Here is a 23,925-nt window from a genome sequence, read left to right on the forward strand (position 1 = left end):
AACTACCAGCGCCACGCAGTGACAGTTGAGTTCCCCCTGCACTGATGATGCAGTGGTCAAAAATGTGGTGGATTGTCCGACATCGACGCCATTAGTGCGGAGTGCTTTTCAACATAACATATAAATGTACCTTACTGATGCTGTCCAGTGAAACCATGTTAAACATATCCATCATGTTCACTTCTGTTTTCCCATCAGCTTTCTTGTACAAACACTCAACTAGAGCGTCACTGCTGGAATTGAACTGGACAATACAGGTCTTCAGGTAGCTACAGAAATAATGTGAGAATTTTACTGCATTAGTTTAGTATAGTGTTATACAACACACATTCTACCAATAGCGAGGATGCCCCAAGGTGATTCTGGATTAATGACAAAACGGACTGGATTTGGAAAAAGACAAGACTCGAGAAGAGTGGAGCCAAATCGTCATTCAGGTTCACCAATGGCCCAATTGCATAGAGTTGCTAAGCAAAACGTTTGCTAAGCATGACATTTCTTCCTTGATTAAAAAAGGATTACCAACCAAATTTCCACGTGATTTTCAGGATAATGCAACACATAGAAATTTGGTTGGAATCCTGAATTATCTAGGAAGAATGTTTGTGCTTAGCAGCTCTATGAAATTGGGCCACACGGGTACAAGGCTTTAAATAGGAATGATCATGTCAAGGTACTCAATGCACTTGAACAAATAGAAGTATTTTAAGAAAGGTTTTAACAACATTATTATTATATAACCAATTTAAGAATTTACAAGGTGCTGCAGTGCATAAGGGAGCCACTGCCAGAAACACCGGGCAAACACGACACATGGCGGACCTACAAGTGTCATGACCAGCACTCGATTTCACAAAGAGCTATGATTGATCTTAACTGAAAATCCTCTATTGAAACTGATTCAATTCAATTCCAGACATTTCAATAATGCATTGTCTATAACATGGAAGGTTTATAAGAACAGTGCGATGTCACAACGCAGATACCCATGTCGACCCCGCGGTGCTCACCTCGCTGAGCCCCTGACAAGAGCTAAGCGAACGATCACCCACCTCGTGGTGACGTCATGCACCTGGGGCCAGCCCACCCCCAAGTGACCCACTCCACAAGCAGGGCCATCGGGGCTGAGCCGGGTGAGCCCCTGGAATGATGTCAAAGCTATTCGAACGTATCGGTGGCAGACCGGTGTCAACCAAGGGAAGTTAATCGAACGCACCATTAACCACTAGTAGGCTACAACACGTCAAGTTTGTTTGTTTGTTTGTTTGTTTGTTTTGTTTGTTTTTTTATTTCCAAATATCACAATAAATAATCATGAAACATACAAGAAATAAGAACAACGAGTGATAAGAGGAGGGCACCAGGAAAAAGCCTAGGCTTGTACAGAGCCTGGACCCTTTATAATGTAAATTAATAGGTTTTAGTTTATAACAATAACAATATTGATTATTGAAGTTAAGGTACGGTGAAAGGTATAGTGCAAACAGCAAAAATAACACAAAACAATGATTGTTTGTAATTAAACTGTTTTGAAAAAATTTGTTTGCTATGCAGCCATAAATACATATTGAGAGTTGATAACAAAAAGGAAAATTAACAGAACATTATTTAGGAAATTACAAAACTTGATAATTTGGAATGGATAATCATGGTACGCGTGTAGTTACAGGTGGTGTCATTTTAGACGATACTGGTTATAAGTAGGTTTTTCATGTATTTTTTGAAGCTGTGCACAGTTCTAAATGAAGGTATTGGGTTGAGCTGATTCCAGAGTAGGGGGCCTTGATGTCTGACTGTTTTCATAAATAAAGTGGTCCGAGCCTTTCAATATGAATTTTAGTAACTGATCTAGTGTTATGCGAATGGATGTCAATATTTCGTGTAAAGAGGAGTCTTACGTTACCTGGTAACAAGTTAGATTCAAACTTAAACATAAGGACCCCAAGATGATATTTATACAGTTTAAAAATATCGAGTGTTTTAAATTGCTTGAAAAGGGGTGCAGTGTGCTCTCTAAAGCTAGAATTGGCTATAACTCTAAAAGATTTTTTCTGTACGATTAATAGCTTGTTCAGGTAAGAAGCATGAGTATTTCCCCAGGCTAGAATTCCGTATTGAAAGTGGGGCAATGCCAGCGTATTATAAATAGAGAAATGCACATTTCTAGGCAGAATATGTTTAAGTTTACGTAGAACACCCAAAATTTGGGAAACTGATGTGTGAATCTTTTGGCAGTGAGACTTCCATGTAAGGTTGCTGTCAATTATAACACCTAGAAATCTAAAAGAATTAACTTGGCTTATTTTAGAGTTGTTTATATAAATATTGGTGTTGTCATCTTTACATATATTTGAAAATAACATAAAGCAAGTTTTCTTTTCATTAATTGATAGTTTGTTACATTTAAACCACAATGAAACCTTATGCAGTTCTGAGTTCATTACTGAAACTGCCTCCTTAAAGTTACTATGACTAAAGAAAACATTGGTGTCATCGGCAAAAAGAATAAAGGGTAACAATTTCGAAGAATTACAGATATCGTTTATATATAAGAGAAAGAGTATTGGACCTAGAATTGAGCCTTGAGGTACGCCACATTTAATAGTTTTAGATGTAGAGTCATAATCTTTCCAATGAACGAATTGTTTCCTATCAGAGAGATAGCTTTTGAACCAGTTCAAGGCCTTTCCCCTAATTCCATAACTCTCAAGCTTTGAAAGTAAGATAACATGATCAATAGTGTCGAACGCCTTTGAAAGGTCCAAGAACAATCCTATCGTGTGGTTACATTTATCAAGAGACGAACTGATTTTGTCAACAAGGTCTATAAGTGCCGTTTGGGTTGAGAAGTTAGCACGGAAACCATACTGGGAGTTATGCAGAATATTATACTTAGTTAAAAAGGTATTAAGACGATTAGCAACCAAGCGCTCAAGCAATTTGGAGAGACAAGGTAATATAGAAATAGGGCGGTAGTTGCATATTAATTTAGGGTCACCATTTTTATACAAAGGAATAACCTTAGCCTTCTTAAAATCATGTGGCACAATTCCTGACTCCAGCGATAGGTTAAATATTTTCAGCAACGGCCCAGCAATAATGGTACCAGTCTTTTTAATAAGATAGATGTCTAATTTATCATGGCCAGGACTTTTGTTAGACGATAAACCATCAATACACTTCAGAAGTTCACTTTTAGTTATAGGGGTAATAAAAAGAGAATTAGGATAATCACCTTCGATAAAGTCAGTGGGGTTTAGTCTTGAATCCGGAATCTTTGATGCCAGGTTAGGACCAATATTAGTAAAGAAATCGTTAAAATGCTCAGCAATGTGTCTTGGGTCGTCTACGGTCGTACCATTGACAAGGAATGAATCAGAACCGGGCGGCTTTTTACTTCTTTTGTTCAAGACATTATTGATCATTTTCCATGTTTGTTTAATATTACCTTTTTCCTTATCAAAGGAAGCAGTGAAATAAATCTTTTTCGCTTCTCAAATTACAGTTGTTAACTTGTTTCTGTATTTATCATACTTTCTTTTGTTAGATTCATTTGGGTTTCGGAGATAGCATTTATACAACTTGTGTTTTCGTCTGATTGATTTCAACAGACCCTTGGTCATCCAGGGATTGCACACTGATTTCTTACATTTGAATCGTTTATATGGAACATATCTATCAAACACTTCATTTAATTTTGTAACAAACCGGGAGTAACATTCATTTACATCTTCAGTATTAACAATTTCATCCCATTGGATTGTGTCCATTTCACGTTTCATGAAGGAGACATTTCGATCTCTGGTATCCCGTTTCCAATAAAACATATTTGAGTTTTTAACTTTAACAAAACTGGGACCGAACAATACAATTGGCAAATGATCACTAAGACCTGAAGTAATAATTTCTGCCTGATGAGAGTCTACGCTGTTGGTGAAAATGTTGTCAATAAGAGTAGCTGAATTGCACGTTATTCTTGTTGGTTTGTCTACAGTTGGGCGAAAGGAGTGTGAATATAAGATATCCAAAAACTTGCGAGTTGGGTTATGGGAATCACTTTTAAGTAAGTTTATATTGAGATCCCCTAAAATGTAGCAGATTTTGTTTTCAGTCGTTAGTTTGTTTAGAATTTCATCCATTTCTTCGGAAAAGTTAAAAACAGCAAGACCGGGAGGTCTGTAAATTAAACCTATGATGATAGTTTTCTTTGTATTTGTACCGATTTCTAAAAAAATGGATTCAAAACATCCTGAAGCACTAACAATGTCGGGCCGAATGGTGTATTGCAATGAGTCTTTTACATATAACATGACACCACCGCCATTTTGCATAGGTCTATTTTTGTGCTCACATTTATATCCAGGAATGGATAACATAGAATGCGGGGTGCTTTTGAGCCATGTTTCAGTAAGACCGATCATGTGGAACTTATGTTGTATTTCTTTTAGAGTAAAAGTGAGATCTTCAAAATTTTTGTTTACACTTCTGATATTGGCGTGGAAGATTGAAAAGGAGTCATTTTCTAATTCCTTTGTTTTATCTCTGAGTTGTCTTTCTGACATGTATTGAGCACCACAGGTGTTAAATAAAAGCTGACTAGGATCCGCTGAATTCAGAATTGTCGGGTTAAAAACACAATCATTGAAACGAAGAGTAGTGTCATTCAATGGCTCAGAGCTACTGTCGTCACTACTTGCGCTTTCGTTATCACTCATGGTGTGAAATGAATTCAAATTGGTGACGACGGACAAGCAGACTGATTAAGTACAATGGGGTGATTATCAAGCTAAGAATAAGAAGATGCACTGTGTACATACTGATGAATGCAAAGGGAACAAAATGGCACCACAATATAAAGCAACATGGGGTAACTTGATTTACAAGAAAATAACACAAGTACATTCCAATAAGTTTGATTTGTGAAAATAATATACAACTAAATTTAAAGAAATCTTGTGATAACCCTCAGAAGAAAATTACTCAGCTGACGTGGGTTGTACTATGAAGAAAACAAGCTAGGAGATGGGGGTTGCTTCCCCAAGCCGAAAGGTCTTGAACGGACCGCTTTTCAGTTTGTAGGAGATTACTGCGGGGACGGACATAGGGATGTAGGCGAACTGTACCCTTGAGTCATCACGAATGGATTGGAGATGATCCTCTCTGAGACATTTTCTGCCTGCCCGGATCATTGAGGTGACGTCATCGGTGATGTAGATGTTAGCTCCTCTGTAGGGATTGTTCTTCAAGGTTCGGGCGGCGTTTTTGAGAATGAATTTTCTGTCCGTATACCTGAGGATGTTGACATGAATTAGTCGTGGGCGAGTCTGAGTACCGGCCCCGGAGCGAGATTGACGGTTTCCCGGAGTGCGGTGGGCCCGTTCGATTTCAACTTCCTCACCTCCCTCCAGCTTCATGTGGAAAGCTAAAAAGCCCGCCACAAACTCCTCGCAGGACTTTTGATCTTTCTCAGAGCCTTCTGGGACACCATGGATTACGATGTTATTTCTCCTGTTCCGGTTTTGGAGATCATCTAGCTGGTTACTAAGCTTGTGTGTATCACTATGGTGACCGTCGAACCTGCTGTTTGTGGCTGCTAAGTGATTCATATGTTGCTTCTCAAGCATTTCCAGAGATGTTTTTAGGTCGTTAATGTCCTTGATGTTGGCACTAACACGATGATCCGTATCCCGGAGGTTGACTTCAAGGGTGGACAGTCTAGCACCCATGGTCTCCAGAGTAGCGAGAATTTTGTCCAGCTTGGTGTTCACATTGGCCAAAGAACCATGACAAGACTGTCAGCTATCTTGCACCCCAACAGGCTCCTTGGGGGATTGGGTCGGTGACGGATCCCGTTTGCCTCGTTTTTTGCTTCCTCGTGCAGGTTTACTCTTTTCAGGTGACTCGGCCATGGTCAGCAAGGTTGTCAGGTAAGTACGTTGGCAGAAACTAGTGTAAATATTTGCGGTAATAATATATATTGATGACGTTTTGGGGAGCGCAGAAGGGCCCGTGCGTCACTGTTGAATGATCATAACCCTGTTAGTGCTATCATGTAATGCACCTGTCAATGGTAACATGTTTCCTGGGGGCGTTACACGGGGCCCGGCGGTCGGGGCAGGGACTGGTTTTCCAAGAAGAAGTCAGTGTCCCCGCGGCGTTGCACTCACTACCAGCAGGAACCACCCGGGGCTTCCAAATTTGAGTTTGGGGCCGATCGGTAAGTCCCAGTCGAGTCATGTGTACAAAATCACAGGCATAACTCAATGGGATTCGAACCAACGAGATCGACCGATAGCTAAAGGCATTCCGAATCCACAGCAGAGGGTACCACAACCCGTGAAAGTACTGGCAGTATTCAGTGCTAACACACATCTGTGTAAGGGTAAAACTAGTATTTTTTTTCCCGATGCTAAGTTAATATTCCATTATATGCTGCACAATGTACGATTATCAGTGTTTGATATTCAACATGGAATTTTCAAGGTTTGTTAAAGAATTTCTGAGTTTACAAAAATTTTAGAAGTTATTTCTTTGTGTATTGTTGTTATTTCAGGGATCAGACTTACTTTCGATGGAAGGTTGGGCTGAACATGGCAGACTGTGGTTTCCAAACTTCATGATCAATCTCAGTCACGAGACCTCGGCCCATTAAACGCTGGCCAAAATAGCATTTCATGGCCTCGTAGCCACCACCGAACTTCGGATAGTTATCCAACACTAACATTTCCTGAAATCCAATTGAAACTTAGAACGGTCACCTTGGTGAACAATAAGATGAATTACTGTAGCATGTTATAGCTTCAACTTCATATGTCTTTTTATACACAAACGAAATGGCCATCCCTTCGATTTTCAACAAACACACCATCCAAAGTGTGAAAAAGAAATTGTTTAGTGACTAAAGGCAGTGGGCACTATTGGTAATTACTCAAAATAATTATTAGCATAAAACCCCACTTGGTAACAAGTAATGGGGAGTGGTTGATAGTATAAAACATTGTGAAGACGGCTCCCTCTGAAGTAACGTAGTTCGCGAGAAAGAAGTATTTTTCAATGAATTTGATTTCGAGACCTCAGAATGGATTTTGAGGTTTCGAAATCAAGCATGACAGCACACAACTTCGTGTGACAAGGGTGTTTTTTCTTGTATGTGTAGTTATCTCGCAACTTCGACGACTAATCAAGCTCTAATTTTCACAGGTTTGTAATTTTTTGCATATGTTGAGATACACCAAGTAGGAAGACTGGTCTTTAACAATTAGCAATAGTGTCCAGTGTCTTTAATCGAAATTGTTTAATTGTTATAATTTTCAACAAACACACCATCCAAAGTGTGAAAATTGTTATATTTTGTTAAAATAAATAAATAATGTTTTGCCAAGAATTGTGTGCTCATTCATAATCACCGTTAAACGAAAGTGATTGATTGATCATCAAAAGCTAATTTTGCGACTTTAAATGTCTTGGCAATTTTAATGCTCGCTGGTACCTTACACCTTAGAGACACTTGGTAATTGTCAAAGGACCAGTCTTCTCACTTGGTGTATCTCAACATTATGCACAAAATAACAAAATGTTCTTCTTTTTTGAGAGCAATAAAGTTTCTTAAAAGAAGTCTTAGTTCTAAGAAGGAAAATTAGCAAATGTAATCTCCCTGTTATCTCCCATTTTTTAATTATATATATTGTAAAAAAAAACAAAAACAACAACATTTTTGCAGATTAGAAAAACAACAAAAACAACAGCTCCAAAAACACATGACAGGCAACATGTTAGATTGTCCCTTTGTTATGGTAGCCCTGACCATGAGTGGACTTTAATTGTGACACTAGGGGGCTAAATTCTAGCTTATAATCACACACAATAACACTCCGTCTTCTTGCTAAAAGCTTACCCTTACAACTTCAGGAATGTAGACATGCACAAAGGTCCGGTAGTGGAGATAGAATACAAAAACCTGCCCGAATTCCCTATTCCTGCAAAGGGAAAGATCCAATAATAATATTAATAATAATAATTAAAAACTAAAAATACATTAGATAGCAGGTTTGTGTGTTTAAAAACATAATCAAATGTAGGCCCCCTTTTCATTGGTTTTCTCAATGAAAACATGTCTAAATTAACTACAGGTTGGTATTCCGAAATATTCTCTGTGCCTACCCGGAGGTTTATCTTTAATATTTTCAATGTCATTGTGTGGAATTTTTCTTTTTCTATGAATGCTATTCCTTATTCAGTAGATGAGGACAGCTCCTCCTCTCATCCACCCCATACGTCAGGTCACTTGAGCTAGCAAATGTAAATAGAAAACATAACTATCACAATTAGAAATACTGATCATGCTAAAATAAAAAATATTATCAATAAGAAATTAGAATAAGCTGCTGCAATTTGCAAACTAATCAAAATGACCTCTGGAGTAAATGCAAAAAAACAAAAGTTGCCTCAAATTTTTCTCCTGGCTGTTTTCTCAAAGGCCTAACGAGGTAGCTGCTAATATGCTTGTGTTCATTTGTAAAATCTATTTTTGCCGCAAATGCTTCGCAGAGACAGGTAGCCAATAAGAAAAAACCAAGCTATTTATGACTTGTAAGATTTGAAACTTTGCATCGTGGATATACGATAAGGAAAGGTTTGCGATACACCATGTAATCAGTATGCTCTGATCGATCAGTATGCTTTGATCGTTTTCTGGAGAAAGCTTTAGCTTTCCCAAAAAACTTTCAGAGCTAGCCTTGCTCAAGGCAGTCGCATTATTCGCTCCGAAAAGACGCCGCTGTAAACCCACCCGTATACCCTGTTCAGTGCGTGCGATCATACCGCATGACCCACCCGTATACACACTGTCAGATCGTACGAATACTGTTCACACAAGTCATCGCACTCGTACCACTAACCGCATGCGGAGGCCGTTAGGCCGACAGCCTTGTCGGGTCTGTATCTTCCGGGTTTAATGTGTTGTATTGAAAAAATTCCACTAGTGGACGAAATTGGGGGGGGGGGGGGGGGCTCTCTGATATGCTAGTATGCAGCTCATGAATATGTATATCGTTCGTCAGACCTAACAGGATGTGAGGCAAATGAATTATTCATTTTGACGTTCAATCACGCACGCCTATCATGCTCGCTTAGCGTCCGTGGTGGTGGGTGTGATGATGTAGATATGTCTCGTCTTTCGCGGGCATTATGGTAATGAGCTGACCGTGGGAATTCTTCGCTTATTATAGTAATGAGGTCAGTGGCTTCAACACAGACCCTACAAGGCTGTCGGCCTGACGGCCTCCGCATGCTGATAGTGTACGGGGGCACCGTGTCGTGCGATGTTACGCAGAGTGAATACGGGTGGGTTTTATACAACGGCGGTCTTTTTTCGGAGTGAATAATTCGACTGCCTTGAGCAAGGCTAGATCAGAGCATACTGATCGAGCATACTGATCGAAACGTCGAAACCAACGGTTCTTTTCAGAACCACGCCAACTCAGTAGAGATAGTCATTACTACATGGTGTTACCGCAAACCTTTCCATTTATTACTGGTTTCCTGCTAATAAAATGATCAGAAAAATAAATATCAAAGACTTTTCGAAAATGTTGGCCACGCCCCCACCTCCTCCCCAAAGAAAAAAAAATACTTTTAAACTTTTATATTTGATATACCTTGGTCCCAAACATCAAATTTGCCTATTCGGGCTGGTTTCACTGCTTTGGGTGTTTTAAAATAGTGAAATTTACCTATTTTTAAGGCCGCGTTACTATCAAACACAGCGAATATGAAATGATTTCTTTAAATGTTATGGATAGGTGAGTCCTCATTAAATGTATAAAAATAATCACCGTGTTTTTCAAGTATTTTTTTAAAGTATTAATTTTTTTTTTAAGTATGAAAATATACCACCTTTCACAACTCATAACCGATAATGGTAGTGCTCCGATTTCAACAACGACCACATATCGATTTGGTAGCTCTAAAAATAGAGCACGTTTATATAGACCATCAACCTCCACAATGACAGAAGTTATAAAAACAAAACTAGATACCTACCAATCAAGGAACACATCTTCATACACTCTGCCATCTATGGCAGCCTGCTTCAAATCAGCAGCATTCCCGGTGAAAAAACTGTAAAGAAAAATAACAAATTAACCTGATCACTAAATTTACAAAATGAGACTTTTCAGTCTGCTTAAGAGTCCCATGCACAGTACAGAGACTGCACTATAGTTAAATGAACTTTATAGTTGGTAATTAGTCAAACAAATTGTTAGCAAACAAATTGACTCGGTAACGAGCAATTGAGAGCTGTTGATAATATAAACAGTGTGAGAACAGGCTCCCTCGGAAGTAATGTAGTTTTTGAGAAAGAGTTAATTTCTTTATCAAAAAATAAAAGGCTTCTGCATGCATCTTAAAGGAACACGTTGCCTTGGATCGGTCGAGTTGGTCTTTGAAAAGCCTTTGTTATAATATGCATATGGGTAGAAAAATGCTGTAAGAGTAGAATACAATGATCCACACAAACATGCCTCGAAATTGCACGGTTTTCCTTTTACCTCGTCGACTAACATGGTCGGCCATTTATGGGAGTCAATTTTGACTCCCATAAATGGCCGACCGTGTTAGTCGACGAGGTGAAAGGAAAACCACGCAATTTGGAGGCAAACTTGTGTGGATCATTGTATTCTACTTTTAAATTATCTTTCTAACCATATGCATTTTATAACAAACGGTTACAAACGCTTTTTTATAGACCAACTCGTCCGATCCAAGGCAACGTGTTCCTTTAAAGCACGCAAAGTAATGCATAAAGGGTGTTTTTCTGTTATTATTCTCTTGCAAATTCGATAACCAGTATTGAGCAAAAATATAACGGTTTGTTATTTTATGCGTAGGTTGGAATACACCAAGTGAGAAAACTAGACAATTACCAGTAACTCGGGTTACGATTAACTCAAGATAGGATGTATCATACCGTTTCGTGAAATCGGCCGATGCTGCTAAGTAGCGTTGTGGACGGGGTGGGGGGGGGGAGGGGGGGGGGTAGGTGGAGGGCATGGTCACAATACAAACTATGGTGGCAAACCACCCATCTTAAAGTTAAGACGAATCTGAGGGCTTTGCGAAATTGTACACTTGTCCGTCTTTTTTTTGCGTTTCTCGTTATTAATTTAGTTGGTCCCATCCATCTTTTCCAATTTCGCTCGGGTTCCGCTAGTGGTTCTTTCCGAGTTCCGTTTGGTTCACGTTCAGTGTTTCCCATTTCGTTTATACGTCCTTCTTTCCTTTCCCGCATGATATCCCCCGCCCAATTGTTGTTGCCGTTCCCAGTCACCTGGCCCACCTTGTGCCCCTGCCCTCTCCCGTATCATACCTAACCCGCGCCTCCATGGTACCTGTGATCCCGCGCGTTGGTGTTGTTCTTTGCTTTTTATAAAGAGAATGTTCTTTGCGTGCCACTGTATCTCTTTATAAATAGCCGAATCGTGTCTGCCTGTGTGTGTGTGTGTGTATGTTATTGGATCCCCTCCCTGGATACCGCATCAAACCTCACCAAATTTACACGGAAGAAAGGAGCTGATTCGTCTTGACACTCATCTATTTTTGAACAAAATCCGTTGAGAATTGACAGTACAGTACAGTACAGTGGCTGCGCCCATAGCCTATTTTTTTTTTTTTTTTTTTTTTTTTTTGGGGGGGGGGGGTAAAAATTATGACGTCATCCTAAAATATTAAAAGAGAGGCGTATGGGGACGGGATCATGAGAACGGAGGCAGGCTTTAGAGTTCGTGGGACGGGGAGAGGGAAGGGGCCGGTGTAGCTGCCTTAGAGCTCCGGCGTACTCAGAGCTCCGGATGACGTCACCGGGGATTTTGGCACGCAGTAATTACAGTCTCAAATCTCTTACCAGGCTACCCGCAGATCACTCGATACAATAAGTTTCCTTTGTGATTTATCTGCACGAGTTGGCGTGATTTTTCATGCGTGACCTCGGTTTGAATATATAGTTAGTCCAAAGGGCTTCTGAAATTCAGTCTTTTTCGGCCTTTACTGACAAGTATTGACAGAAATAATGTAGAAGTAAACTGCTCACAAAAAGTAAGGAAACTTTTTTCAATCCAGTATATTTGTTATTATTTAATACTCTCTTTGTATATGGTATATATCAATGCAAAGCTGAACTGTTACTCTTTAAAATGATACCACAGTTGCAATGATTACATGTTGCTGGACTTGACCATGTTAATGAGAATGAGACAAAGTCACAAATCAAATGTGCCAAAATTAGCAATTTTGTGTCACTGTGTGAACAATCAAATTGACACTGTAACTCAAACAAGCAAGACAACTTACTGATCTTAATCCACTTTATTGAGACAAGAAGTTTGGTATAGAGCAAGACAACTTACTGATCTTAATACACTTTATTGATACAAAAAGTTCAGTAACGAGTGGATGATCCGAAGGCGTTGATGACAGCCTGGCACCTTCTTCTCATGCTGCACACAAGTCATGCGCTTATGATGAGGGATGGCGTTCCATTCTTTATTAAGGAACCTGATTTGGTCAGCCACAGTTGATGTGTTGGTGGTTCTGGCGCGGACAGCGAGGCCAAGCTGGTCCCACAGATGCTCCATGGCCTTCAGGTCTGGACTGTTAGCAGGCCAATCCATCCAGTGCACCCCAACATTTTTCAGGTAGTCAGTCACCAGTAGGGATCGATGGGGGCGAGCGTTGTCATTTTAAAATATGGCATTTGATCCAAGAGTCTGCAAGTATGGGACTACATTCGGCTGTAGAATATCGTTTTGCAAATACCCATCAAACAAAGTGTTTTTCATGAGATGAGGGTTAATTGTGACCATGAGCTCACTGGTGCAAATCTTTGTGTAAACCATTAATGGTTCTGAAAAGCTTGATCGGTTCGATTATTGAGCATTACCTATTGACCATTCACAGACAACGGTAATTTTGGCACATTTGATTTGTGACTTTGCCTCATTGTTATTCGTGTAGCCAAGTTCAGCAACATGTAATCATTGCAAATGTGGTATCATTTTAAAGAGGAACAGTTCAGCTTTCCATTGATATATACCATATACAAAGAAAGTATTAAATAATAACAAATATACTGTATTGAAAAAAGTTTCCTTACTTTTTGTGAGCAGTTTACATTGAAATGAAGAGCATATCTGTTGTTTACTATGAAAAAAATCGGTGCAACTCAAATGTTAAAAAGAGAAATTTGTACGTAAAAAATGGCTTCAAAAAGGAAGAAAACAAGTGACAAAAACATGGCAAATTTTCCCGTTATGAATGTCAGCAACAGTCCCCAATTCGTATATATGGATATATTATTTCATATTCTTCCCGAAAATGTTAAAAGCGAGACCGGAACGTACCTAGTCCAGTCAGGATACAGCGATTTCCACCGTTAATCCAAAACTCCCATTACGAAAATGTCAACTATTAGACAGCATGGTTTTCCTGCACGGTGATTGGCTGACGATGACATCATTGACTAATATGGCAGCATGCTGTTTTTCGTTGGTATGGTGCCCCGACCACAAAGGCAGCGTTAGTCAATAACAAAAGAGCCCGTCTATACCATGGGATGAATGAGCTGATCCTCATTCAGCTCATAGTTTCGACAGGCTCTTTTACCATAACAACGAAAAACAGCTTGCTGCCATATTCGTCGATGCTGTCGAGACCTGTTTTGTTATCGTAGAGTGCTTTTTCGAGGGGCAACCCAAAACCATTTTCTTGCTTTCAGAAGAACCTTTTTTGTAATTCCCGCTCCTCAAATACTTGATTATGTGGAACTTTCGGACAATCCATTATAACGGACAACCATTATAAACCAATGTAATGTTTTATTTAACTATTTATTATTTCTACTGAATCGGGTTGGGCAGGAAAATGACCGAGCCATACTACTTCACTTCCTCGTATCATTCATTGAGGTAAAAATGTGCCTAGTTTTGTGCACAAAGACATGAGGAAATCATGTCTCTTTTCACTCTTTATGGAAACTAAATGTTTTCCTCAACGACTTTCACAATTTCCTTAACAGGACATCATGATATACCATGGTAAATTAGGGGGAAAAGACGCGGAAACTGTATTAAAAAGTCACTAAAATGAGATTTCGTCAGAATTTCAGTATTTCCCTCTGTGCTTAATTTAAAATATAAAGAATGTAGTAAATCGTCATATCATGCAGCCATGTCAGAGAAATCGCATAGATTGTCGAGGAAGACGTTAAATTTCAATAAAAAGAGAAAAGGAAAACGATTTTCTCGTGTCTTTGTGAACAAAACTAGGCACAAGTACACCGCAGCAGTGGCGCACGGTGCTCAACACTGCGCGCCTGAATACGCGGGTTCTGGCACGGGGGCCGCCATTGCCTATCTTCCGTGTACATTTTCTGTGCGTTGCCGTCAGCACGTGACTTTTTGCCGTCAGCACGTGACATTTACCGCGTCAAAGGCCTTTCTCCCGTGTTCATTTTCGCGCGTCGCCTTTCGAACGTGAAATTTTTACCGCGTCCATGGCGAACAAAAACTTTTTCTACACAACTGCTGATGACGTCAGGTGAAATGAGTCAATAACAGTCAGTCGACTCCGCACGGCGCTAAAATCGACTACTTTCGCTTGGGGTGCGCAGGCTCGGCATGACGTAATACTACCGTATTTGGTAATCTGGAGCTCTGAGTACGCCGGAGCTCCGAGACCGCCACACCGGCAGGGGTAGGGGGACACGGGGGAACGGCAGCTTTTATTTAACTGTTGCTATATGGGACGGGATCAGGGATAACGGAGGCAGGCTTTAGAGCACGTGGGACGGGGATAGGAAAGGGGCAGGGGACGGGGGAACGGCACCTTTTATTTAACTGTTGCTAGGGGACGGGATCATGGAGAACGGAGTCAGACATTAGAGCACGCGGGGCTGGGAGAGGAAGGGGCAGGGGGACGGGGTAATGGCATCTATCACGCATCTCCATTTTTCAGGACACATGCATCCGTCCTCAAGCAAATTATGACAAATTGAATAAAACACGCTTTAAATTAAAGGGACACACCGGCTCACCGTTTACGCAATTTAGGGCTGTATAATCATAAATAATGTTTTTATAGATGGTTGCTGTAAACAAAAATCATTATTCACAACATTATTATTCACCTGTTCTTTTTTCGATCGGGGCTCCGTTTTTGTATCCTTCTTTTCTTTTTCATAAAACATTTTTTAAGCTACTCGCACAATAACACTGTCAATATAACAAAATGCGGTATTCCTACGTTTTGACATCATCAATATTTTTTTATTGTTACCTGAAAACTCCTAGAAAAAAGAAATTAGGAGCCATGAAACAAAGCAGAGCATAATATTGGAACGTTGCGATCATAAGAAATAACGGATTCGACACGAGGTGTACCGACTGACAAACCCAAACCCCTCCCAAGCTCACGGCGAGACCCGCAAGCTGGGAGTTCATAGCGCCCGGAATTACACCTCCAGCCCCCCACGAGACACGGCATATGCGGTATGTGATATGCCCCGAGGCTTACGTTCCGTTTGCTCCACGCCGTGGGGTTATATAACAAGTTTCGTTACACGGACTCTTTGAATGCGAATCTTACGTTAGATTTTTCACCATTATTTACATTTTGTAGCGATAATTTGAATACATGATCTTTTTCGCCAATTACTCGTTAATAATTTTGTAAAAAAAAAGATATAAATTTGGTTTGGTAAGATACTTTTATACGGCTGGAAGTAAAACTAGTGATTGTTTGTACCACTTTTTGGTTAAAACAATCACGTGACCTTCGTTTTTGTTTTAAAATGCTCGAAAGCGGCCAAATTTGATGATTTTTTTAGGGACTGTTCTTCTTCAGTCCTGGAAGACCGTTGAATTCATTTCTGAGTCTATTTTGTAGCCCAAATAGCCCAATTCGGCCGGTGTGTCCCTTTAAAAGTTTACATAATTATGGGGACATTAATTTTTATTTTAAAACTCGTGACATCTACACCACTTTTGTTCCCCTCCCCTTCCACAAACACACGACTTTCTTTGTAGTTTATAGGACAAACTGAGTAGAACATGCCTTAAACGTTTACGTATTTGGCTTTGGTTACCGTTACTTTAACAACCAGCCGAAGTTTGTACACTCAATTTCCAGTTATTCATTAAATTATGAAGTCATTGGATTGGTTTTGTGCAAAAAATTACAGCTTGCATGTGTCACACATGTGCTTAACAATATCTTTAAAACGCAATTTGATGGGTGTTTCCTGAATATTGTTATTCTTTTTAAAGTGACAGTTGACAGTAAAACTAACACTGATTTCTTGATGTGATCTGATGATGTCATCGCAACTTTACTGTCGTCACGTGGTCATTGTGTACGATCACCCCCCATGCACTATGATCAGATCATCAACAGTGCACATTGTTATGCGTATCGGGTATTCAGTTGTGCTAACTGCCCAGTTTACCTGTCTAACTGGACCCGCAGTACATGAATTTGCACAAAAAAAAAAAAAACATTGCAAAAACGCGTACAAGTGCGCGAACGGGGGATAATAAATGGGACGGGAACAAAATTAATCCGACTGACAAATAATACAAAACGGGGAAAAATCAGGACGCGAAAATAATGACCAGGACGGAACAAAATTACCGAGGCTGGGAAATAATACGGGATAGGGAAAACGAGAAAAGGGACTAATAATAATACGGGACAGGGAAAAAAAAAACTGAACGGGGAAAAAAATAAACGAAACGGAGTACAAACAAGGACACGGTAATTGGTATTGTGACGTCACTCTTTGCTTAGCAATTAAAATTGATACAAAGTTAAGATCAATCTTAGTGCTTTGTGAAATCGAAATTGAAACAGCGCGGAAATCTAGCAGGACCCACAGTTAGCGCGGGTTTCCCGCTAGTGCCCGAACTCATGTTTTCAAGTTTCGCGCGGGTCCCGCTAGTGGTTGTTTCCATTGTACCCCGTTGGTAAGTGGAGTGACGTTATGAGTCACGACGAACTTTTTATTGCTTTGTGAAATTGTAGACTTGCCCGTCTTTTTTCCATTTTTTTTTTATTAGTCGGTCCCATCTATGTTTTTCAGTTTTGCACGGGTCCTGCTGCAGTGGTTGTTATTATACTCCTGTCCTGTCTATCGTCCTCAAGTCCATTTTCTTTGTTTCCTTTCCAAATTATATCCCAGCCCCGTTCATTTGTTCAAGGCATTTTATTTTGCCGTTCCTACCATGTGCCCCCTCCTTCTCCCGTCCCATCTAACCAGCACCTCAGTGCCTCCCCGTCCCCGCGATCCCATGCGTTGGCATTGTTCTATGCTTGCCACTGTTTGACATGGCAATAACTCATTTATTTTCTTCTAGTTGAGTGCAGCAGATCAATCTACTGTTTTTCCAAATCTCGTTTATACCCGTTTAATTGTTTCCCTTCAGTGTTTGCCGGGCCCCCGTTTTATTGCTAGAGCAAATTGTGTAGTCTAATTCCTAACACAAGGAAGGAAGAATAAACACCATAGCGATGATAGTATAAAGGCCTCTTCATGATACGATGGTCATACAAAGAACCAGCAAAATTAAACATTAAAACAACCTGGTATATCGGTCATTCCAAGTCAGGCCATGGTCAGACCAACTCACTTTTTTACCTCATGTCTTCCGATTTTGATAACAATTGTTGTGCTTGTAGGTCCTTATGAGCAATGAATGCACACAAATTTTCAGCCCGATCCGACTTACCATGTGGTCAGGGCAGAACCCAAAATCCGACATTTTTAGGGTAAAATACCACCTTTTTGGTAAAAATATGTCATAACCATGTCAATTTTTACCACATGTATGTGCAATTTTGGTATCAAAATGATGAGAATTGCATGCTCAAATCAATTCTCTTAGTCAAAATTTTTTTCTGAAATTAATGTAGGTCACTGAATTCTTTAATATGTTATTGTGACCTTTGACCCAGTTATTGCAATAATGTATCATTCCGAAAAATCAACGAAATAAAAATCATTAAAAAACTAGACATTAGGTGTTTGTGAACAAACACAAAGCTGTTCCGTGTTCTTTTGCTTAGATTATGTGGTAAAATGACCAAGGAGCCTATAACTGGAAAAAAGTTTGAAATGTTGAATAGTGTCTTGAGTTATGATGCCACTTCCGGTTGACCCGAAAGTAGAGGTCGACATGGGGTCACGGTAACCTAAGGCTAATCTCCAATGCCCAAGGGGTCTAAAACTGAAAAAAGTTTGAAAATCGGTTCAATGGCACTTGAGATATGGTCCCACTTCCACTAAGGAGTCTATAACTGAAGAATTTTTTTTAAATCGGTTGTGTAACTCTTGAGATATGGTCCCACTTCCGGTTAACCCGGAAGTAGAGGTCAACTTGAGGTCACAGTTTTTCAAAATTAATGTCCTTGCCCCAAGGAGTCTTCACTACAGACAGTGTAAAAATTTGTCCTGCACTTCTTGAGATATGGTGCTGCAAGGATTTTCACTGTCAATAGAGGGCGCTATATAAGATGAGTGGTCCCTAGTTGAATAATGTAAAAACTTGCATTTGACTCAGGATTGTTTGATTTGGTTGGTTTCTTGAGTTCATGCCAGTATCTTTAGAGTCCATTGCCATGTGACAAACTACTTAATGATAAAATCCTTGTATTTGGTTGGTGGTTTGATGTTTGATCTAGTTCGAGTGGATTTTACTGAACTCGTAACCACCAAACTCTGCACCTACGATCACCATTTTCTGCTAAATGTGCATGCGCGGAATAAAATGTGCGAGCTTGGAAGCACACAAACAAAAGAAATCCCTGCTAAGCAGTGTATTTCGCTTGACGTAAGCGCAGAATTCACTGCTTCTTCTAAGCGCTGAATCTTTGCTTCCAGAGGAAGGTTTATCGCGATTCAGAACCGCAATGCATTTTGGGAAGGAATATGGGGCGGTATCTACCAGTTTCTACGAGTCGCGCTCGCAACGCCTATACCTTTGTGTGGGTTCAACAGCGCCCTCTCTTGAAATTTTGCAATTTGCGATAAAACCTTAATAAGCAAGTTCCCATCATGATAGGCCTGGGTGACTAGTGAAATTTACTAACTGGACTAGTCGCACCTCAAACCCAACTACGACACTTGTCGAGATAAATTACGGATTCTCAAGACTTGTGCGGCAAAGTGTTGCAAGCGCACGTTATATTATATGTTGCGAATAGTAAGAAGCAACACAACTAAGTGTTTCACCAGACAGGTAGTCGGGTCAACGTTTGAGCACGATTATAACGGAGTAGAGAAAAATAGTAGTCGCGACTCAAATAATAATTTGTAGTCGTGACTCAAACAATAATTTGTAGTCGCGACTTTAACACTAAAGCACACTAGTCGCCCCAGCCTACTTTTGCACGTAAGTAAACCACGGGTATTATCCTGTGAATGCAAATCTAATTTTTAAGTCACTGTTGTTTTCGCAGCGAAAGTTTTGCAGGAGTTGAGCACAATTAGTCAACTGTAGCATTTTTTATTGGGAACTGTGACGCTCAAGAACGTATTCCTTGCTAAGCTGTTAAATACGCTTAGCGTAAGCACAATTTCATAATTACGTAAGCGCTGCGATTCTTTCCCTTAAAAGCCATCGGCCCAGGACCAAACTACACTATAGTTTTTTAAACACAAAAAGCAGCTAAACACAGCAAATACAAGTACAAGTTGTGATTCAAGGTATTCTGCTCATCTGCAAATTTATTAAAGCAAAATAATTTGCCTATTGATTATAATAAGTAGCTCTATAACATTTAGCCACTATTCTGCTCAGTTTCTGCTTTTTTATAAAGCAAAATGTTTTGCCTATTTGTTATAGGCAGCTCTATACAAGTGACCCACTCAACCACAAGAGAAACGTCAGAATAATAAAATCGCTGCTTTTGTATTCCTGCCAAAGAGTTTTTGTATGTCATGGTATAATTTCCGAAAAGAAAGCGAAATACTTGAGTTAGTTTAGGGTTATGGTGGAGCCCCGATTTCACCCGTAAAAGATTCCAAATCCCAGGCGTTCTATTTTTGTCGTCCACGCTCGTCGCCTGAAACGAACCCGGTCAACTCGGTCCCAAACTAACTAGGTCCCAGTCATACGTTGACAGTTTTTTCACTCATTTCTCAAAAATAAACCCGGTCAACTCGGTCCCAAACCAACTCGGTCCCAGTCATACGTTGACAGTTTATTTTTTCACTAATTTCTCAAAAACTACAAACCACAGCAAGTAATATTTTAAGGGAAGCTTTCAACTATCATTATCTTCAAAATATTTAAGTTTAGTGTAATTCTGTGGACACCATGGTATGTCGTCGTCGTCAAAAACGTACCCCTATTTATATACGCACGTTCGTTAAACGAAAACCCTATGCCTCTGTGTACGTCCAGAACTCGGTTAGGAAACGAAGAAACAGACACTGCGCTGTGGTCCAGAACGTATGTAGAAAAACAAGAAAAAGAGACTTGAGTAGACTCCTCTCAAGAAGTCACAACTCATGATAGGTACATACTGAATTGCATTTACCATGGAGAATGGTTAACAATAACATGGAAGTGACTGCATCCAGTTATGTTCAAACGCGTAGACTCATCTCAAGAAGTCACAACTCATGATAGGTACATACTGTACGGCATTTACCAAAGAGAATATTTTGCAATAACATGAAAGTGACTGCATCCAGTTTACAAATTAAAAATTCAAATGAAGACCACGTGGTAAATTAATGAAGAATTTTTACACTTTTGTATTAGAATAAAGCTTAGGTTCTAAGCTTCAATTTGATATATGATTTAACTATTTTATCCTAATACTTTAGGAGTAGGGGCCTAAACAAAAACGCTGCACAAACGCTATGGGGTTTGAGGCGGAAACAAAGAATAATAATAATAATAATAATAATAATAATAATAATAAAACTAGACTTCAAGCGTTTGTGAACAAACACAGAGCTGTTCCGTTTTTAATTTTTAATGTTCAAGGGGTCTATAATTGAAAAGAAACTGAAGATCGGTTGCATGGTTCTTGAGATATGGTCCCACTTCCAGTTGACCCGGAAGTAAAGGTCAATTTGGGGTCAAGGTAATCCAAGTTCAATCTTTAGAGCTCAAAGGGTCTATAACTGAAAAGAACTTGAACATTGGTTGTGCAGTTCTTGAGATAAGGTCCCACTTCCGGTTGACCCGGAAATAAAGGTCAACATGCGGTCATACCTAACCGATACGATTGTCCAATGCCAAAGGAGCCCATAATTGAAAAAAGTTTGAAAATCGGTTGTGTAGTTCTTGAGAAATGGTCCCACTTCCGGTTTACCCAGAAGAAGAGGTCAAAATGGGGTCAGGGATTTTCCCCAACAAAATTTAATGCCTTAGGAGTCTATAACTAAAGAAAAAAAATTAAATCGGTTGTGTAACTCTTCAGATATGGTCCCACTTCCGGTTTACCCGGAAGAAGAGGTCAAATCGGGGTCACGGTTACCCGAGGCAAATCTCCTATGCCTAATGAGTCTAATACTGAAAAAAAACTTTGAAATCGGCCGTACACTTCTTCAGATATAGTGCTGCAAAGAAATACTCTTTAAAGCTTCTAATAAGCATAAATTAACATGTGATGACGTCACAGTCTTAAAATTGTATTTTTCGTACTAATAAATTTCATAAGGTACATGATGGTATGCAACTTACCCCAATCCAATGCCTTTTGCAAAATCTCAATTTTGTATTGCATAAACCTTGGAGAAGCTATTGCAATGCGTTGAATGTGACTGCATCCAGTTTATGAGGTACTACGTTGTACCCATGATGCCAAGATTTTTAATTAATCGTTAATTATAGACGTACTTTGATTGATTTTAATGAACTGAAACATCTCTTATTAGAATCAGTTACTCCAATCCCCAAGGAGTCTATATCTACAGTCTGTTAAACGGCCGTGTAATTCTTGAGATACGGTGCTACAAAGATTTCCCAATTAAATATGCAAATATGGGTCACGTGGTTAACTAATTACGAATTAAAAAAAATATTTGGTCGGTGGTTTGATGTTTGATCTAGTACAAGTTGATTTCACAGAACTCTTAACCACAAAACTCAGCGCTTATGTCACCATTTTTCGCTTACTGTGTTTTTAAACATCATATCATGTCATGCATGCACACAGGTTATGTTGGGCTTACAATTGAGAAAAAGAAAAGGCAACACTATCGATATAAAGATAAGAATCAAACTTAAATATTACAAAAAGAAGTATATGTTTAGTTTTGGGAGATAAAAAAAAAAATTCGGACGGAGATTCGAACTCGCAATTCTCAGATGCATAGTCGCGACTGATGACCACTAGGCTAGAAGGGCACGATACAAAAGTAGTGGGTTTTTACATGTGTGGATCAACAGAGGGGATTATGATCCGGCGAAATAATTTTCGTTTCATGATTTTGCGACCATTGTCACTTAATATGAACTGTTAAGTATTAATATAACTATTAAGTAGGGTTGAAATGTAGTATTAGATGCCTTTAGGGTTTTTTGACGACGACGTCGATGTCGTCAAAAAACTCTATCTAATTACGCACGCTCGTTTTAACGAAAACCCATGCACAGAGTAATTGGTCCAGAACGCGGTAAGAAAAACACAGGACAAATTTAACGCACGTTCTAACGAAAATCCCAAACCTCCGTACATTGTGCGTGTACAGAGTAATGTGTCCAGAACGCGGGTAGGAAACAAAATAGTATAGACTCCTCTCAAGAAGTCAACAACTCATAGAGGTACAAACTGTGTTGTATTACCAAAGAGAATATTTCACAATAACATAAAAGTGACTGCATCAAGTTTACAAATTAAAAATTCAAATGAAGACCACGTGGTTAATTAATGAAGAATTTTTACACTTTTTTATTAGAGTAAAGCTTAGGCTCTAAGCTTCAATTTGATATATGATTTTACTATTTTATCCTAATACTTTAGGAGTAGGGGCCTAAACAAAAACGCTGTACAAACGCTATGGGGTTTTAGGCGGAAACAAAGAATAATAATAATAACTAGACATTAGGTGTTTGTGAACAAACACAAAGCTGTTCCGTGTTGTGTAGTTCTTGAGATATGGGGGTCACAAAGTTTATTTTAAATGCCTGAGGAGTCTATAAGAGTAACAAGTTTGAAAATCGGTTGTGTAGTTCTTAAGATATGGTCTCACTTCCGGTTGACCAGGAATATAGGTCAAATTGGGGTCACGGTTGTTCTAATTTTATTTTTGATGCCTAAGGAGTCTAAAACTGAAAAAGATTGAAAATCGGTTGTGTAGTTCTTAAGATATGGTCCAACTTCCGGTTGACCCGGAAGTAAAGGTCAACATGGCGTCACGGCTAGCCAATGCGAATGTCCAATGTCAAAGGAGTTAATAACCAAAACAAAATTGAAAATCGGTTATGTAGTTCTTGAAATAAGGTCCCACTTCCGGTTGACCCGGAAGGAAAGGTCAACGTGGGGGTCATGGTTTTCAAAGTTAATATTTAACGCCTAAGGTGTCTATAACTGAAAAAGTTTGAAAATCGGTTGTATAGTTATTGAGAAATGATCCCACTTCCGGTTGACCCGGAAATAAAGGTCAACATAAGGTCACAGTTTTCTAAGTTAATGTTTAATGTCTAAGTAGTCTATTACTGAAAAAAAGTTTGAAAATCGGTTGTGTAGTTCTTGACAAATGGTCCTACTTCCGGTTGACCCGGAAGAAGAGGTCAAAATGGGGTCACGGATTTTCCCCAACAAAATTTAATGCCTAAGGAGTCTATAACTGAAGAAAAAAATTAAATCGGTTGTGTAACTCTTGAAATATGGTCTCACTTCCGGTTGACCCGGAAGTAG

At 39.4% G+C, this 23,925-nt stretch overlaps 2 protein-coding genes across 2 annotated transcripts in view; both read right to left on the bottom strand.

The window, feature by feature from the left end:
* The window catches only part of LOC139938138 (cholesterol 24-hydroxylase-like), a 59,786-nt gene that overhangs the window by 26,724 nt on the left and 9,137 nt on the right, over window positions 1-23,925 (bottom strand). The window contains exons 2-5 of the mRNA XM_071933523.1: window positions 10,042-10,119; window positions 7,895-7,976; window positions 6,567-6,727; window positions 131-269 (exon numbers count right to left, since the gene is read on the bottom strand). Of these exons, the coding sequence (XP_071789624.1) occupies window positions 131-269; window positions 6,567-6,727; window positions 7,895-7,976; window positions 10,042-10,119 (460 nt within the window). The remainder of the gene's footprint in view (window positions 1-130; window positions 270-6,566; window positions 6,728-7,894; window positions 7,977-10,041; window positions 10,120-23,925) is intronic.
* LOC139938149 (uncharacterized) lies at window positions 3,136-5,925 on the bottom strand. The gene has a single exon (XM_071933533.1). The coding sequence runs from the start codon at window positions 5,724-5,726 to the stop codon at window positions 5,016-5,018; it is 711 nt and encodes a 236-aa protein (XP_071789634.1). The 5' UTR covers window positions 5,727-5,925; the 3' UTR covers window positions 3,136-5,015.

The sequence above is a fragment of the Asterias amurensis genome, chromosome 1 (genome assembly GCF_032118995.1).
Source record: "Asterias amurensis chromosome 1, ASM3211899v1".
NCBI lineage: Eukaryota > Metazoa > Echinodermata > Asteroidea > Forcipulatida > Asteriidae > Asterias > Asterias amurensis.